Genomic DNA, 19165 nt, shown 5'->3' on the forward strand with positions numbered 1-19165 from the left:
TCCCATCAATGAATTTTAAAAAAGCCCAACAATTTAAGGGAACTGAATTAACATTAGTAGAGATTAATTCAGTCATTAATTCCAGAGTTCTTCAGCAACCCCATCATTTAACTGTAGAAGCGAACTGCATTCAGATGCAGGGTCAGGATCAATTCACTAATAATCACAGCAGACCATTACAAAAAATCAGAAATTTTTTTTTTTAAATCAACCGAGATTTTTTTTTAAAAAGCAGTTAAAATCAAATTCCTTACAACTACTTGATTTAAAAAAACAGATGAGATCCTCTAATTATACAGCTTTAGTACTTCTTTAATAATAGTCTGTTCAGTGCTCACATTTCCCATACTTGGTCATTTCTATTTTTTGATCTAAAAAACAACATCCTGCAAACCTCTGCCATGCAACACAAATAACATCTGTTTCTGAAAGGGTCTTGTATTTAGAATTAGTTCTTCCAGATCCATGCAGTGTACCTGCCCTGCCCTGCCCCCCCCCCCCCCACGCCAGTTTACAAGTTAAATGTTACTCATTTCATACACTATAGCTTTTTCAGTACCTCATCCTAAAGAGATCCTGTCTGGCACGCTAACCACTAATTTACGTCCCATCTCCGAACTCCCTCCAGATTTATAAACCTGCCGAAAGGCAGTCGCCAACCTTCAGTTGCAGGATGCATCATTTCCGATTTATTTAGCACTATATAGTTGTTAGTGGCAATGGGCAGCACCTTGCAAAGTTCCCTGAACACCAGCTGTCTCCTATGGACTTCCCACAGGACATGTGAAAGATGGGAGTTCAATCACAATAAAAGTTGGTTTTCCATGTGCAAAATCTGCAATTTAATACATCAAGTAATATAATCCACTGCAAGTACTTTCCCCAAAGCAAAACAGAAAATCATTCTTCCTAGAACTCAGGTGGAACAGCGTATGGGAGTTCTGAACGAATGGCTCTTGTATCAGCAATTAAAGACGACCTACTATCGAGGTTAAACTGACTGGCCTGTAGTTGCTGGGTTTATCCTTACACCATTTTTGAACAATGGTGTAACATTTCAATTATCCAGTCCTCTAGCACCACACCTGTATCTAAGGAGGATTGGAATTAGACTTTTTAGTGAGGGAAAAAGCACAATGAGCAAAACTTTATTGATACGGGCTAATGGATTTCTATGAATGGGGACTTAACCCCAGAATTGCTTGCAGAACGCAAAGAGTTTGACGCAGTTAGGGAGCTGTCCTGCTCCATATACAAGAAACTTTTTTTTAATCTGGCACCGACGGGACCGGCGTGGTGCCGGTTGATCAAAAAATCCAGATTACAGAGAGGTATACTTACCAAGGCACGAGAGCCCCGCACACTGCCACAGGTGCAGGAGCCCCGGTTACACGGCACTTGTGCAGGAGTCCCGGTTACACGGCCACAGATCCAGAAGTCCCTGTTGCACGGCCACAGGTGCAGGAACCCCGGTTACACAGCCACTAATATATAGTAAAACTTACCTGAACCTACTCCTGAATTTTGCCGGTTGAGAGAGAGATTTAGGTGCCGGTTAAAAGCGAGTTTCCTGTATTACCCATAGTTTAAAACTGGAATTCAGAAAACTCTATGAACCTGCTTCCGAGTGTTTAAATATAGGGAGGTGTGTGGATGGTGCAGCCCTCCATCAGCACCGCTGCCCTCTGAAGCTGGTAGTTCCTCCCTCCGCCCCAGGACAGAGAATGAATTCCTCCCTCCCAATGGGGACTCCAACAATCCCCGTCTCTGAAATTCTCAGTACCTGCAGGGCATCGGATCAAAAGCAACTCTCATGCTGCAACTGAGACAACTGTTTAATACTTCAAAAAAAAAATGACCGCACTGACTGTGTTGCACCTTCCCTGGCTTTACACATCCTACGTAGTTTGTCAAATATAATAGTTATAAACTCTACTCAGTAAATCAGAGGTTCTTGCTCTGAAAGTTTGGCTTTTTTTTTAATTAACAAATTTGACGTGCATTATCTCCCAGTACTCAGAAGGATAATTTTAAGGTTACTGACCAGGAAGCGCACCTGAAATGATACCAAATTTTCATCCATCCCTATGAATTAAAAATTAGTCCAACACAGCAGAAATCGTTAGCAACGCCACTATTAACTTTAAACATTCTGTGAAACAATCCTGTAGTTCAATCCAACTACAATGACCAGCAATTGGAGCCATAATTGGTCTCATCGAGGCTGGTTATGTCTCACTTTATTAATTGCCCTCAGCCTTCAGCTCATTACTAACTCAGTGTACGGTTGTTCAATTTAGAAAGGACAGTACTCTTTGTTGCGGTTAATACAAGCTTTCACAAAGATGAGTTTTAACAGTCTGGTCTGAAACTTAATTGATGGGAGTTCTTTCCTGCATAAATTGATCTAAATTAGTAATACTGGTCTTATAATGGTGATTTTGGAGTGTTGTTGATGCAGAACACTGCAATTCTGGTTCTTCAGAGAATGAGTGAAAGGCGGCCCTTATATTATATGGCACCTCATCCACCTCAGTGGTCTTTCATGCGGGGGGGGGGGCGCGGAGTGGTGCTTGGGGAGGTGTGGAGTGGTGCTTGGGGAGGTGTGGAGTGGTGCTTGGGGAGGCGCAGGTTACTCAGAACAGTACAAGTCTGGTTCTGCCAATTTGAAGATAAGTAGTTCTTTTACCACACAGCATTTTTTTCCTTAAACTTAGCAGGATAATTAGGAAGGTTTTACCTTTTCCTTTGAGGAGAGCATATAACAAAATGTTTATATTTGTTGGGCCATTGTACATTCAGAAGTTAAAGTCTTTGGGCTGTGCCTCTCCACAGTGGCTCCAGATGTTGATACAGCACGGCTTCCGAATGAATTCAACTTCGTTCTTGTCTCCATTTCCCCCCCCCCCCCCGGGGGGTTGGCATTTTCCCCCCCGGGGGTTTGGCAATGAGTGAAAAGGGACGACTGGAAGTGTTTGGATGGACACGCAGGATGCCAGGGAGAAATTTTACTCTGCTCTTACCCCACATCACTTGTCATTTCTGGTTTAATTTTTCCTGGCCATTACAAAAGGTGCTCACATATTGCATGCTAATTTGAACAGTTCTTGTGGAGTGCAGAGCCAGTTACTGTTTATTACCTGATGTGAAGTATTCACCTCAAGCAATGATCATCAGATCTGTGGGGGTTAACTCATTCTATTGCTGCTTCTGGTATACAGAGCACTATTCTGGTGTCGGTCTAATGATGGCAGTACTGCCCGAGTAATAATCAGGTCTTCAGTTAGGATACAAAAGCCCTGGACCCCTGGCCTCTTACCCTCTCTAGATCTTGACATCGGCCCTCTCAATTTCTCTGCTCCCCTCACTCACTCCAACCTACCTCCCTCTGAACTTGCAGCACTCCATTCTCTCAGATCCAACCCCAACATTGTCATTAAACCTGCTGACAAGGGTGGTGCTGTTGTTGTTTGCTGAACTGACCTCTACTTTGCAGAGGCTGAACGTCAACTCTCTGACACCTCCTCCTACCTCCCCCTGGACCACGACCCCACTACCATAGTTTCCAAAACTGTCACTGAACTCATCTCCGCTGGAGATCTTCCCTCCACGGCTGCCAAACTCAGTTCCCCAACCCCACCGGTTCAGCCTGTTCTTGCCCCACGGAATTGATTTCTTCCTATCTCGACTCTATTTTTTCTCCCCTTCTCCAGTCTCTTCCCACCTACATCCACGACTCTTCCAACGCCCTCCGCCACTTTAACAGTTTCCAGTTTCCTGGCTCCATCGTCTCCTTTGCACTAGGGACATCCAATCCCTCTACACCTCCACCCCCACCCTCACCAGAACAGCCCAAGGGCGCTCCGCTTCTTCCTTGAACAGAGAAGCCCAACCAGTCCCCATCCACCACCACCACCCTCCTCCACCTGCCTGAACTTGTTCTCACATTGAACAACTTCTTTGACTCCACTCACTTTCTCCAAATTAAAGGCGTTGCTATGGGAACCCACATGGGTCCTAGCTATGCCTGCCTTTGTGGGATTCTTTGTTCCAGTCCTACTCAGGTCTCCTCCCTCACCTTTGTCCGATACATTGATGACTGTATTGGTGCAGTTTCCTGCTCTCGTCTTGAACTAGAAAATTTCATTCACTTTGCTTCCAATTTCTATCCTTCCCTCACCTTCACATGGTCCATCACATCCCTTCCTCGACTTCTCTGTCTCCATTTCCGGGGATAGGCCATCGACAAACATCCACTATAAGCCCAGACTCCCACAGATACCTAGACTACACTTCCTCACACCTTTCTTCCTGTAAGGCCTCTATTACATTCTCCCAGTTTCTCAGTCTCCATCGCATCTGCTCTGACGATGCCAACTTCCACACCAGTGCTTCTGACATGTCTTCCTTTTTCCTCAACCGAGAATTCCCCTCTACCGTGGTTGACAGAGCCCTCGACCATGTCCGTTCTATTTCCCGCATGTCTGCTCTCACCCCTTCCCCTCCCTCCCAGAACCACGATAGTGTTCCCCTTGTCCTCACCTTTCACCCCACTAGCCTCCACATTCAACGGATCATCCTCCACCATTTCCGCCACCTCCAGCGTGATCCCACCACTAAACACATCTTCCCCTCCCCGCTCAGCATTCCAAAGGGGCCACGCCCTCCGCGACACCCTGTCCCACTCCTTAAATCACCCCCAACACACCCTCCCCTTCCCATGGCACCTTCCCGTGCATGCGCAGGAGATGCAACACCTGCCCTGTTACCTCCTCCCTTCCCACTGTCCAGGGCCTCAAACACTTCTTCCAGGTGAAACAGCGATTTATTCGTACTTCTTGCAATTTAGTATACTGTATTCGCTGCTCACGATGCGGTCTCCTCTACATTGGGGAGACCAAATGCAGATTGGCTGACCACTTTGCGGAACGCCTCCGTTCAATCTGTAAGGGTGACCCCGAGCTTCCGGTCGCCTGTCACTTTAATTCTCCGCTCCACTCCCACTCTGACCTCTGTCCTCGGCCTCTTACACTGTTCCAACGAAGCTCAACGTAAGCTCGAGGAACAGCACCTCATCTTTCGATTGGGCACTTTACAGACTTCCGGACTCAACATCGAGTTCAACAATTTCAGACCATAACCTCGGCCCCTATTTTTTCACATGACAGCTGTTGAGGATTCTGCCATTCCCATTTACACCTCTTCTAGACTCAACATTTGTTTCTTTACTTGTCCCATTGCCATCTCCTTTTGCCTTGCACTATCATCCTTTTTGTCTTTTAATCTCTCCTGCCTTCCATCCTATCACAGACCTTCCCTTTTATGATTTCCTCCCCTCCTCCCTTTCTCTGCACTCCAGTGCAGTGCTGAGGGCGCTGCACTGTCGGAGGTGCCGTTTTTCAGATGAGGCGTTAAACCGAGGTCCCGTCTGCTCCCTCAGGTGGATGTAAAAAATCCCATGGCACTATTTCGAAGAAGAGCAGGGGAGTTATCCCCGGTGTCCTGGCCAATATTTATCTCTCAATCAACATCACACACAGATTATCTGGTCATTATCACATTGCTGTTTGTGGGAGCTTGCTGTGCGCAAATTGGCTGCCGCGTTTCCCACATTGACTACACGTCAAAAAGTACTTCATTAGCTGTAAAGTGCTTTGAGACATCCAGTGGTCGTGAAAGGCGCTATATAAATGCAAGTCTTTCTTTCTCTGCCTCTGCATCTGCTTAAAACCGGTTACATCTCTAACTTTTTCCAGTTCTGACAAAGAGTCATCGACCTGAAACGTGAACTCGGTTTCTCTCTCTCGCTCCACAGATGCTTTCTTACATTGTATATGGAGGGAAATGTTCCCACTAAGACACCATGAGGAGAAATTAGTTCTCTTTTTAACCTCAAGATAAAGCAATTAAAACAGTAAACTAATCTTATTGTAGCAGTGCTGAAAAATGTATGCAGGAATTGTGTGGGCATTATTGCATGCCTCATTCCTGTTCCTGACAGCAACTTGGAGATGAAGCACATTATAGCAGATCGGGGGATACTATGGACTGTCTCTCACTGCATGGTCGGTAAGCTAATCGCTCCGCACAGCGGTCATGCCCATGCCCACTGAAGGGGACTCTCCTAGTGCATTCTTGACACTGGGTCAACATGTGTGTCCCAAAACCAGAAGATTGTGTCCATAGTGAAGGGACTTTGAATCAGGTGCTTGGTAGCCTGGTATTTGCTAAAACCACAAGATGGCACTTTCCCATCGACCCTTCTTGCCCCCGATGGCAAAACTATGATTCCTGGTCTTCAGATTAAACAGATAACACCTCCCCATACTCAATCCAATAAAAAAAAAAATTAGTATCCGATCATCAACAACTAAAATGCCGCATGCAATTTGAAGGAACAGCAAAATGAAAGCAGAATTAAAACTGCTTACTCCAGTCAGAAGCAGAATGGGAGGTCACATCCCAGACTCTCCACTCACAGCCCTCTTTACTTTTACTGTTTGTCTGTCAAGCCCCACAGCTTTTAGTGAAGAACTGATTAATAGAGCCTCCAGAAGGAAATAGTCTGCAGTGAGTAGGCACCTTGGGACGTTTTACTACGTTAAAGATGCTATATAAATGCAAGTAGTTGTTTGCTCGCCTAGGTTGTGCTGGACAAGGCCGATACTTGGGGCTTCTGGTTCAGGTTTCTGGGTTCTGGTTGTCAACCAATTTGGCTCAGATTTCTACTATTAACAATACAAATATAAAAGCACTAAATTTGATGTAAATACAAAATTATTTTGTTCCTTGTTTTTAAAAAAAAAGGAGACACTCTAGGAAAAACTTTTCTTCACTGATTCAGAAATTAGGCTCGGACAATTCCACATTTCAAGAGCACACCGTCTACACCAGTCCCCACAGCTATTATTGAAGAATTGATCGATAGGCCTTACAGATGAAGGAAATAGTCTGCCGTCTGGGAATACAATTTGGAATTTGCCCGAATTGAATTTTGTGTTAATTATATTTTTGCAATATTGAATTCACCACTTTCACCCGCCGCCACCCCCCATCCCCCCACAGAGCAATCCAGCATCCTAAATCTATGTTGGTTACTATGGCGATTTAAAGTATTAATTGGTTATTCAAAAGGGAGGAGAACTTGTTCTGGACATTCGAGCACGTCACGTCATTGCGAGAAGATGGCTGCCTTGCGACATCTGAAGATCCAGGTATTGCTCCATTCTAATCCCCAGACATCGAGGAGCCTCGTGCTCAAACATCAAAAAGGGTAACAACTTTTGATCCACAGCGTGGTCTTGGGGCAGGGGACAGAGAAATCTTTCTCTCTGTCTCCGCCAATCCCCCCCCACCGACACAAAATGGACGGCAAGTTTATCAAGCACCAGCAGATTAGTTGTCTGCACTTTATAAAAAAATAAATTTAAAAAAAATCGGAACCAGTTTAGCTTTGAACAGCTTCACTAGAGAAGGAAACCCACATTTACGGAGTTAAAAAGTTGCATCTGTATTATTTTCCATTGCTGAGCAGCAAAGGGAAATGGATTGTTCTCACCATAAAAACAGAGCTCTATTCAGTGATTTATGTAAAACAAACCAATGGTTGGCTTGCAGCTGTGCCTGTTTTGATAGAGTGTCTTTCAGTCTGCCTTCCACAAAGATGAACTCATGCGCAATATTTTAGTAGCTGGTGTACAGAGCGGATGCCCTCTGTTACAACCCCGCGGATGACCCGCTTAGTCACCCACGATTCAATGCACATGCAATGAGATGGATCCGTTCAAAAATCAGCTGAACAGAACACAGAAGGGCAAGGACGGGTAAATGAGATATTTCAAGTGCAACCAAATGGGTCACAAGGGTGCTGGTCTCAGGATTGCTCTGCAACATAGGCCGAGTGAGGTCGTAAGATACAAGACTGCTGGTTGTGTGGTGACCACAGATTTAGACAAGGTATCTAATTTCCTAGTCCGCATCACAATAAATGGTACGTGCCATTACTTAACTAGATTTTGGGCGGTAAAGGGTGCGCTCTGGTTCGTGGGGACGCAAGGTCCGCTTTTGGGGGGAAGTGAGCAGTGACCGTAAACCCGAGAGACTATCTAGCACACCACCTAAAATCACTCCTACAGCAGGACCTGGATAACATTCAGACCTGGGCTGACAAATGGCCAGTAACAAACATTTCAACCAGACCTTCAATAGCACCACCATGGCTGACGCTACTGACCAGAAACTGGATCAACTACATCAACAGCTTGGCTACAATAGCAGGGTAGAAGTTGGCTACTCTGATGGGTGGCTCACCTCCTGACCCTTCGTAGCCTCTCCACCATCTACAAGACTTAGGAGCGTGATGGAATATTTACTGCTCGCTGGATAGATGCCCCCTGCCCTTGGATTGGATAGCCACCACCTCCACCACAGGCTCACTGTGGCTGCAGTATGTACTATCTGCAGGATGTAAAGCAGCAATTCACCATGATCACTTCTTACAGTACAATTACAAAGAGTTCCCCGCTAGAGGTCAACCCAGTATTTAGAGGCCATACTCTGGTCTCCACTCGCCAGGGCTGTCTGGAGTAGGGTACCAATACCACTGAGGCAGAAATTCAAAGCACTAAGCCAAAGACCCGCTCCTCAGGATGTAGTCAACCATGTTAAAGCAGAAGTATTTGGAAAACTGATCACAAAGGGGAACTACTTTTACTCGGGATAATCTTGAGGTGCTCTAGCTGCATGATCTGTTAAAATACATCCTACTATAACCCACTATATATAAAAGGTGCCAACCTGGGGAAGCTGCAACACAGGACGACATGCATGCTAAAAAGCAGAAGCAGCATGCTATAGACAGGGCTAAGCAATCCCACAATCAACGGATCAGATCAAAGCTCTGCAGTCCTGCCACATCCAGTCGTGAATGGTGGTGGACCATTAAACAACTAACTGGAGGAGGAGGCTCCATGAATATCCCCATCCTCAATGATGGTGGAGCCCAGCACGTGAGTACAAAAAACAAGGCTGAAGCATTTGCAACCATCTTCAGCTAGAAGTGCCGAGTAGATGACCCATATCAGCCTACTCCCGAGGTCCCCACCATCACAGAAGCCAGTCTTCAGCCAATTCGATTCACTCCACGTGATATCAAGAAACGGCTGAGCGCACTGGATGTCGCAAAGTCTATGTGCCCCAACATCCCAGCTATCGTGCTGAAGACTTGTGCTCCAGAACTAGCCGCGCCTCTAGCCAAGCTGTTCCAGTGCAGCTACAACACTGGCATCTATCCGACAATGTGAAAAGCTGCCCAGGTATGTCCTGTCCACAAAAAGCATGACAAATCCAACCCAGCCAATTAGTCTACTCTCAATCAGCAAAGTGATGGAAGGTGTCATCGACAGTGCTATCAAGCGGCTCTTACCTACCAATAACCTGCTCACCGATGCCCAGTTTGGGTTCTGCCAAGAACACTTGGCTGCCGACCTCATTACAGCCTTGGTCCAAACATGGACAAAGGAGCTGAATTCCAGAGGTGAGGCGAGTGACTGCCCTCGACATCAAGGCGGCGTTTGACAGAGTGCGGCATCAAGGAGTCAGTGAAATTGACGTAATGGGAATAAGGGGGAAAACTCTCCACTGGCTGGTGTCATACCTAGCACAAAGGAAGATGGTTGTGGTGGTTGAAGGTCAATCGTTACAGCCCCAGGACATCGCTGCAGGACTTCCTCAGGGCAGTGTCCGAGGCCCAACCATCTTCAGCTGCTTCATCAATGACCTTCCTTCCAACATAAGATCAGAAATGGGGATGTTCACTGATGATTGCAGAGTGTTCAGTGCCATTCACAACTCCATAGATAATGAAGCAGTCTATGCCCACATGCAACAAGACCTGGACGACGTTCAGCCTTGGGCTGATAAGTGGCAGTAATAATCGCACCACGGGAGTGCCAGGCAATGACTATCTCCAACAAGCGAGAGTCTAACCACCGGCCCTTGACATTCAATGGCATTACCATCGCCGAATCCCCCACCATCAACATCCTGGGGGGTCACCATTAACCAGAAACTTAACTGGACCAGCCACATAAATACTGTGGCAACAAAAGCAGGTCAGAGGCTAGGTATTCTGCAGCGAGTGTCTCACCTCCTGACTCCCCAAAGCTTTTCCACCATCTACAAGGCACAAGTCAGGAGTGTGATGAAATACTCTCCACTTGCCTGGATGAGTGCAGCTCCAACAACACTCAAGAAGCTCAACACCATCCAAGACAAAGCAGCCAGCTTGATTGGCACCCCATCCACCACCTTAAACATTCACTCCCTCCACCACCGGCATACCGTGGCTGCAGTGTGTACCATCTACAAGATGCACTGCAGCAACTCGCCAAGGCTTCTTCAGCAGCACCTCCCAAACCCACGGCCTCTTCCACCTAGAAGGACAAGGGCAGCAGGCGCATGGGAACACCACCACCCACAACCTACTACACAGAGTGAGTGCAGTTTTGAACAGCCATTTGGGTTAATCAGTAGAGTGGATTAAAAGGGATGGGATTACCTTGAATATTAAGAGACAGCAGAAACCATTTAAATTGTCGCATTCTCCATCTACTTGGGATGTACTTCAACCCCACAAAGAAATCCAAGTTTATAAATAAAAGCTGAAAATTAAATTTAGAATGTTGCAAGTAATAAGTGTCCGTACACAAGACAGACTGATGATTATTGCGCTAAGACCATCATTTTTAGCTTAATAATTAAAGTATTATCCATAATTGTCAAAAGGAAGATACTGCGGATGCTGGAAATTTGAAATAAACACAGAAAATGCTCAGCAGGTCAGGCAGCATCTGCAGAGAGAGAAACCGAGTTAACGTTTCAGGTCGATGACCCTTCGTTAGAATTGTCCACATTTTGCACCAGTGGGATTGGTTTTGGATTAGATAGAACGTTGCTTTGCCTCATGCTCTGACGTAATTCCACAGGCACCTTGCCCAAATGGTCATATGCAAGGCCAGACATTACAACAGTAACTACATTTCAAAAGTACTTCATTCATTGTAAAGCACTTTGGGATGTCCCGAGGTCACGAAAGGTGCTGCATAAATGCAAGTTCTTTCTTTCGACAATCATAGAAACATAGAAGATAGGAGCAGGAGTAGGCCATTCGGCCCTTCGAGCCTGCTCCGCCATTTAATGAGATCATGGCTGATCCTCCAAACTCAGTACCCTGTCCCTGCTTTCTCCCCATAGCCCTTGATCCCTTTAGCCTTAAGAAATATATTCAACTCCTTCTTGAATATATTTTATGACTTGGCCTCTACTGCCTTCTTTGGCAGAGAATTCCACAGGTTCACCACTCTCTGGGTGAAGAAATTCCTCCTCATCTCTGTCCTAAATGGCTTACCCCTTATCCTTAGACTGTGACCCCTGGTTCTGGACTCCCCCGCCATCGGGAACAGCCTTCCTGCATCTAGTCTGTCTAGCCCTGTTAGAATTTTATAAGTTTCGATGAGATCCCCTCTCATTCTTCTGAACTCGTGAGTACAAGCCCAATCGATCCAATCTCTCCTCATTCAGTGTCACTGGGTGGGGCTAGAGGGGAAGGGTCTGAATCAGCTTTGTGATGGGGGGGGTGGGGGGGAAAAAAGAGAGAAATGTTCAGTACTGAGAAATTTGCAATCTGTCATTTTTGAGCATAGTTTGGAAAGCCTTTGAAATAGCATTGACAATTAGATTAAATTTAGCACTAAAACAAATCTCCCACACATACCAACACAGCACACAACTGTTCGAAACACTTACTGCAAGAAGTGTTTAAACTGCGAAGGCCTGAAATTCTCTACATGGATGATTTGCGGATAGTTCTCAGCATCTTGTTTCAACGGTTTTCCAGAAATTCTCAAGAAAAATTCTGGGACCCTTGCAAGCAGCACCGCTTTGTGAGCCCTGAACACAGCTGCACCCACATGGAACGTGACATCTGCTTGATCTCCTTCTCTCAAAAGCCTTTAAAAACAGAAGAGGTAGAACAGGTCACTTCATTCAATCAAGGTTTTCTATTACAACAGCCTTTACCGATTGGACTATATTTCTCCCAGAGCTCTTTAGGCTCATCGTGATTAAATAACTAAGTGGTACTGGCAGCTGTAATATTCCTTTTGCAATGAAGTACAGTATTGAGCATCACAAATTATTAAAGATTAATGTGGTAATACCCAAAGAAGCTACTGACCCCTGTGTAAGCAGATTGATTTGGAACATAAGTTTTTTACACTAAAATACGTTACTAAAAGGTTTAAAGAGAGCAGATAGTTACTGGTAACCAGCCCCCACCCTCCTGCCCCACCCTGGTCTTAAACCATCATCTATGATGTGATGGTGTGGAGATGCCGGTGTCGGACTGGGGTGGACAAATGTAAGAAGTCACACAACACCAGGTTATAGTCCAACAGTTTTATCTGAAATCACAAGCTTTCGGAGCGCTGCTCCTTCGTCAGGTGAAGTGGAGAGATGCATATAGACACAGCTTATATAGTCAGAGAATAATGCCAGATGATTACAGGTAATCTTTCCAACTGCCATTTATCACACCTGCCCCTATACCTCCCCCCTTCCCACTGTCCAGGGCCCCAAACACCCCTTCCAGGTGAAACAGCGATTTACTTGTACTTCTCGCAATCTAGTATACTGTATTCGCTGCTCACGATGCGGTCTCCTCTACATTGGGGAGACCAAACGCAGATTGGGTGACCGCTTTGCAGAACACCTCCATTCAGTCGGTAAGGGTGACCCCGAGCTTCCGGTCGCCTGTCATTTTAATTCACCACTCCATTCCCACTCGGACCTCACCGTCCTTGGCCTCTGGTATTGTTCCACGGAAGCTCAACGTAAACTCGAGGAACAGCACCTCCTCTTCCGATTAGGCACTTTACAGCCTTCCGCTCAATATCGAGTTCAACAATTTCAGATCATAACCTCAGCCCCTATTACATTTTTACTTATATTTTTTATCCACCCCTTTGTTTTGGTTTTTTCCCTCCCCCCCCCCTTTCCTTTTTTTCTCTCTCCCACATGGCCGCTGTCTCCCATTCTGCCAGTACACTTCACACCTAATCTGAGCTGTCTTTTGTCTCCACTGTCCTATTACCATCTCGTCTGGTTTTGAATACCTCTTAATGTCTCTTCTCTTCTGTTCTCTCCCAGCCAGGCCTCTTAATCTATTTCATTCCCTGTGCCTCTTTAGTCTTGATAAAGGGTTCACCCGAAACGTCGACTCTAATTTCTCTCCACGGATGTTGCCTGGCCTGCTGAGTTTTTCCAGCATTTTCTGTTGTTATTTCGGATTTCCAGCACCTGCAGTATTTTGCTATCGTACTTCTCTGGGAAAACTGATGTCCTACTGCCACTCATCTTAAAGCAGCCTATTTTTGACCAGGTTAAAACTGGTAGTGAAGGAGGCGGGGGGGAAACAAAAGTCTAAAATAGAAAACCAACACAAATTGTTCTCACCTGTTATTCCATTCTCTTACTCCCCCTCAATAAAAAATCTACCTTCCGTGAAAAGGTTAAAAGCAAACCCTCTCAGTGTTCAAAATGCAGGGCAAGAGAAAGGGGTTATGTGCGAAATCACTAAGAGCTGAGGAGAAGCCAGGTGGCGATAAAATGTCTGCCCAGCTCAAGGACTTTATACAATGGAGCCTTGCAAGAATAAGATAAGGCATAGCCACCAAGCTACACACAGCTAATGCTGAACTGTGAGAAAGATTTAATAAAATCAGCTAAACTTAAAGTAGTAACATAAAGAAACAAAATGGCTTGCGTAGATTATTAAAGAAACCTCAGCCTAGCAACTATGGTCTGGCAGCCTGTAGAACCAGACGTCATAATCCAGGTGGCAGAGATAAGAAATAGAACAGAAAGAATGGGCTCAGTTACAAACGAGTTGTTGATACTGTAACCTATGACCTGCAGCCCAGTATTGCAGACCAAGAAGGGTCACGAGGGCCTAGCTGCCAGAATCATTGCAGGGGAGGATTAATTAGCTATTGTATTGAAGGGGTTAAATTGAACACTCAGAATTCGGACAGCCGAGGTGACCACTAATTAAGTGATGCCAGCAAAATTAAACTCAGAACAAAGGAGTGGGGTCATGTGAAAGTGAATAAGATAATAAAAATTGACTTACGTAAAGAGGCGAAACTAAACAAAGAACGATGTGAGAAGCTTCAAAAAACCAAGATAAGACGCAGTTGTGGGACCAGACAGAATATGTGCGTTTGTGTAAGCGATAAGGAATATGCTGCTTTAGCTAAAAATTGTAGACACAACAGAATATAGGGGTCATGGGAATTTGACCTGTGACCAAAGGCATAGTAAGATGTAACTAACCTTTATTAATACTGAAAAGAATCCATGTGATCACGTGATTATTGTAATACAATGTGATCAGGTGATTATTGTAATACAATGTGATTGGATGAAAATAGAATATAAAGCTGTACCAACCAAGAGAGAACGAGAAGGTGCTCACACAGACCGCGGGGTCTGAGACTCTTCTCCCAGAGCTCTGATAATAAACTGCATCTTTTTACTTTTACACGGTTTAGATGTGAATTTATTTTCACCACAACATTCCGTATTCAGTGTCACCCCCAAAATAGACTATCCTCGGACACCAAGGAAACACAAGTCTTGTGATCTCCCTCTCACCTAATTTTAATTCTCGCTCATGGACAACCAGACCTAAACAGGTTAGGGAACACACGAGTGCACATAGCCAACGAGGTCCAAGACACAAATGCAAAACTTAATTACAATCTTTCAATTTTTGAAAAATTCCTTCAATCCCTGAGATGGCAAACTTCTGTGGCATCTGATGTTTCATTTAACAACCAGCTACTTGTCAGACTTGACTGGGGTCAACTTAAAATGTTATTCCAATTTTCTAATGAGAAAAATCAGTCACTCAGAAGAGCTTCAGTGAACAATTCACAGATTAATATTTAATTCATTATACACCAAGACATCTTACTCAACCACAACAGTGTAGGAAATTACTTTTGCAGGTGGCACGTTACCTACATTTTGACCATTACATGAAGTTTCCTTTGCTATCAGCAAAGTTCCACGTGCACTTGCTCCAAATAATTGCCACTTAGAGATCACTGGATTGATTTCCTTTTCCTTAGACATTTTTCATCCTGTCTCCATTACTTATTAACACAAAGTTCTCTGCATATAAAATCTAACACAATGTGTACAAGTAATTGGCAGTAATTCCAGTAAATTTCTATTTGGAATTTTTTTTAACTATTTGACATTCAGTTAACATTTTCAGAACACATTTGCTCCCACTTCAATTTTCTCCTCTCCTGGGTCTCAATCCCTTGATGGGGTGTTGTTCCATGGGTGCCAGTTATCCTGGGCGAGCCTCAACAGTGTCAGCATGCTAGTTAATTGTAACCGGCATGATAGCAGAGCCAGACCTCATCCACACTGACTGGTACACACACACACAACTCTTCCAACAGGGGTCACGGGATAGTGATCAGGAGCAGAAATTCTGACTGATTTTCCCTTTCCTTAAACAAAGGGCACTTAAGCCAATTACAGCCTTCTGCTGCAGCCCCAACTGAAATTAACTAATGCAGCATAAAATTTGGCTAGATTTTCTGCTCTTTAACCATCAACGAGGAGTATATCCAGCTCCGTGTATCTTTCTCGTCTGTATAGTTCAACTGAGACATTGGGATGGCAATTTAAAAAAAAATTCTTTCATGGGGTGTGGACGTGGCCGGCAAAGCCGGCATTTATTACCCATCCCTAATTTCCTTTGAAAAGGTGGTGGTGAGCCGCCTTTGTTAGATCCGTGTGTTAATGGAGACACGGAATGCAGGAGTTGATTTAACAAGTGTTTATTGAACAAAGTCTGGAGGTGAACTAACAACACAAGACGCTACACAGGCTTATATACCCGAGTGGTCACTACTGGTACTACAGTATACAGGGGCTTCAAAAACATAGTTCCTCTTAAAAGGTACATACACTACAATTCCTCCCCTTTTAGATAAATAGTACATAACATTTTAAGTAATCATTAAATAACATTTTTACAAGAACAATAATATACACATTTGCTGAAGTTAATCAATTACAAATTCAGTCTCTCTGGAGGCTTCCTGACTCGGTCCGGATAACGCCTCGGTGGTGTAGTAGGTTCTTTTGGCAAGGTCGATTCGGCTTCAATGCTAGTGTCGGGTTTATCTGGTTCCAGTATCACCGGATCGGAGGTAGATACTATGGGTATCTCTGCTACATCACTAGGCGTATAGAGTTGTGGTGTAGGTTGTCCTTTTTCGGATGACTCTATGATCTGGTCAGCATGGCACCTTATTATGCTTTCTCCAATGTCCACAGTATAAATCAGCGGTCCTAGTCGTGTGCAAATAGTTCCAGGCTGCCATTTCTCGGTACGGTAGTCCCGGGCCAAAACTGGTTGATCTATCTGGAAGGTTCTAGTTGGCCTTTCATTCATGCTTTGAAATTGCCGGTTCTCTACGTCCCTTCTGACGTTTGGCTTGACCAAATCCAGCCGGCATCTTAGTCTTCTATTAAAAAACATCATGGCGGGGGTTTGGTTTGTAACCACATGTGTTGCATTCCTGTACGCAAACAAGAAGTTATCTACCTTATGTTGTAGATTTAGGTCTTCATTACCCATGGCCTTTATGGCCTTCTTGAAGGTCTGGACAAACCTTTCAGCCAATCCATTGGTGGCGGGATGGTATGGGGCGGACGTGTAGTGCTTAACCCCATTGTTTTTTAAGAACTTCCTGAATTCTTCGGATACAAATTGCGATCCATTATCAGAACAGATCTGTTCAGGCAGCCCATTCCTGGCGAATATGGTCCTTAATACTGTGATGGTTTTTTCCGTGGTGGTGGAGGACATCTTTATTACCTCCGGCCACTTGGAGTGTGCATCCACCGCGATTAAGAACATTGAGTCCATAAATGGACCAGCAAAGTCGATATGTACCCTTTGCCATGGAGATGAGGGCCACTCCCATGGATGTAGAGGGGCTTGTGGTGGGGCGTTTTGGACCTTCTGGCATCCTAGACAGCTCTTGGTCATTTCTTCGATGTCTCCATCGATACCTGGCCACCACACAAACGCTCTGGCTAAGTTCTTCATTTTCACTCCACCCAGATGCCCCTCGTGAAGCTCCTTTAGCACTATATCCTGGAGTTTGGGTGGAATCACCACTCTGGATCCACACATCAAGGTTCCTCGGCACACTGACAGCTGTTCTCTTCTTTGCGAGAATGCTGGCAACAGTGGTTCGCCATGTGCTGGCCATCCCTTCACTGTTAAATCGTAGACTCGTGAGAGTCTCGGGTCATTTCGCGTTTCCTTTTCAATGGTAGTGGAATGTCTACCGGTGACAAATTCTATGGTCGAGTGGAATATCTCCACTGGGTCCACTGTAGGCGCCTCTTCCACCGTTGGCAACGGTAGGCGCGATAACCCGTCAGCATTCCCATGCTGTTTTGTTCCTTTGTACTCGATGTCATATTGGTGTGCCCCTAGGAAAAGGGACCACCTCTGTAGCCTTTGCGCTGTCATAATGGGAACGCCCTTTTTTGGGTTGAATATGGAGACGAGGGGTTGATGGTCAGTCAACAAGGTAAACTTTTGTCCGTGTAGGTAATGGTTGAATTTCTTCACCCCCCACACCAGGCTGAGTGCCTCCCTGTCGATCTGGGCATAGTTACGCTCAGCTGAGTTCAATGAGCGTGGCGCAAAAGCTATCGGCCGCTCCGAGCCATCAGGGAATCTATGCGATAATACCGCTCCCACGCCATAAGGGGATGCATCGCACGCCAGTCTGATTGGCAGTGATGGGTTGTAATGAGCTAACACTTCCCTGGACATGATCAAGCCTTTGCATTTATGGAAGGCACGTTTACAGTCTTCGCTCCATTTCCAAACTACTCCCGTTTGTAGCAGTGCGTTAAGCGGGTGCAGAACCGTCGACAAGTTTGGTAAAAATTTATGATAGTAATTTACTAATCCCAGGAACGACCTTAATTGAGAGACATTTTCAGGCGCTGGGGCCTTTACGACCGCTTCAATTTTTTCAGGTGACTTATGCAACCCTTCTTCGTTAATGACATGGCCACAATATGATATTTGTTTCTGGAAAAATTCGCATTGGGGCGATTTGCTCGTAGGCCCCGTTCTCTCAGCCTCGTGAGCACCTGCTCCAAGTTGGCAAGGTGCTCGTTGTCGTTTTCTCCTGTTACAAGGATGTCGTCTAGGTAGCATTGAGTCCCCGGAATCCCTTGCAGGACTTGCTCCATAGCTCTTTGCCAGATAGCCGGAGCTGATGCCACTCCGAAAACCAGTCGATTGTACTGGTACAGGCCTTTGTGTGTGTTTATCGTGAGATACTTTTTAAGAGGCCTACTCAACCTCCATCTGTAGATATGCCTGTGCTAAGTCAATTTTGGTGAAACGTTTCCCTCCGGATAGTGAGGCGAAAATATCTTCTATCCTCGGAAGAGGATACTGTACCGTGTGAAGAACCGGGTTTACAGTCACCTTGAAGTCCCCACAGATGTGAACTTTTCTCTGTTCTTCAGATTTATCATTATTCAACGTTTTCTTCATGACCGGGACGATGGGTGTTGCCCACTCGCTCCAATCTACCTTGGATAACACGCCTGCTTTTTCCAAATTCTCCAGCTCTGCCTCGACGGCTGGACGAATTGCGTATGGCACCGGCCTTGCCTTAAAAAACTTGGGAATTGCCGCATCTTCCACTTTTATTGAGGCGGTGGCGCCTTTCAGGGTTCCTAGTTCCTGTTGAAACACTTTTTTGGCGTTAGCCAAGATTTCTTTTAATCGTCCAGGTAGGACGTCATCATCGTTTTTTTTCTTACAGGTCACCGTCAGTGCCTGAATGGAGTGCCAGTCTAAACGTATCTTTCTGATCCATTCACGTCCCAACAACGGTGGACCACCATCTTGCAGAACGTATAAATACAACTTCTATATTTCCTTGCCGTTGTATACAACAGGCACCCTTATTTTCCCTCTGGGGTATACTTTCTGCCCCGTATATGTCTTCAAGACAATGGATGCGTCTTTCAAAGGTAT

At 45.2% G+C, this 19165-nt stretch overlaps 1 protein-coding gene across 3 annotated transcripts in view; it reads right to left on the reverse strand.

Moving 5' to 3' along the window:
- btbd8 (BTB domain containing 8) overlaps window positions 1–19165 on the reverse strand; it is a 96905-nt gene that overhangs the window by 69089 nt on the left and 8651 nt on the right. For all 3 annotated transcript variants that reach the window (XM_085983345.1, XM_085983344.1, XM_085983346.1), the window contains exon 3: window positions 11806–12009. In XM_085983345.1, coding sequence (XP_085839471.1) covers window positions 11806–12009 — 204 coding nt within the window. The remainder of the gene's footprint in view (window positions 1–11805; window positions 12010–19165) is intronic.

This window comes from Somniosus microcephalus, chromosome 3 (assembly GCF_052327205.1).
Source record: "Somniosus microcephalus isolate GS21.2 chromosome 3, FLI_Smic_1.0, whole genome shotgun sequence".
In the NCBI taxonomy this organism is placed as follows: Eukaryota; Metazoa; Chordata; class Chondrichthyes; order Squaliformes; family Somniosidae; genus Somniosus; species Somniosus microcephalus.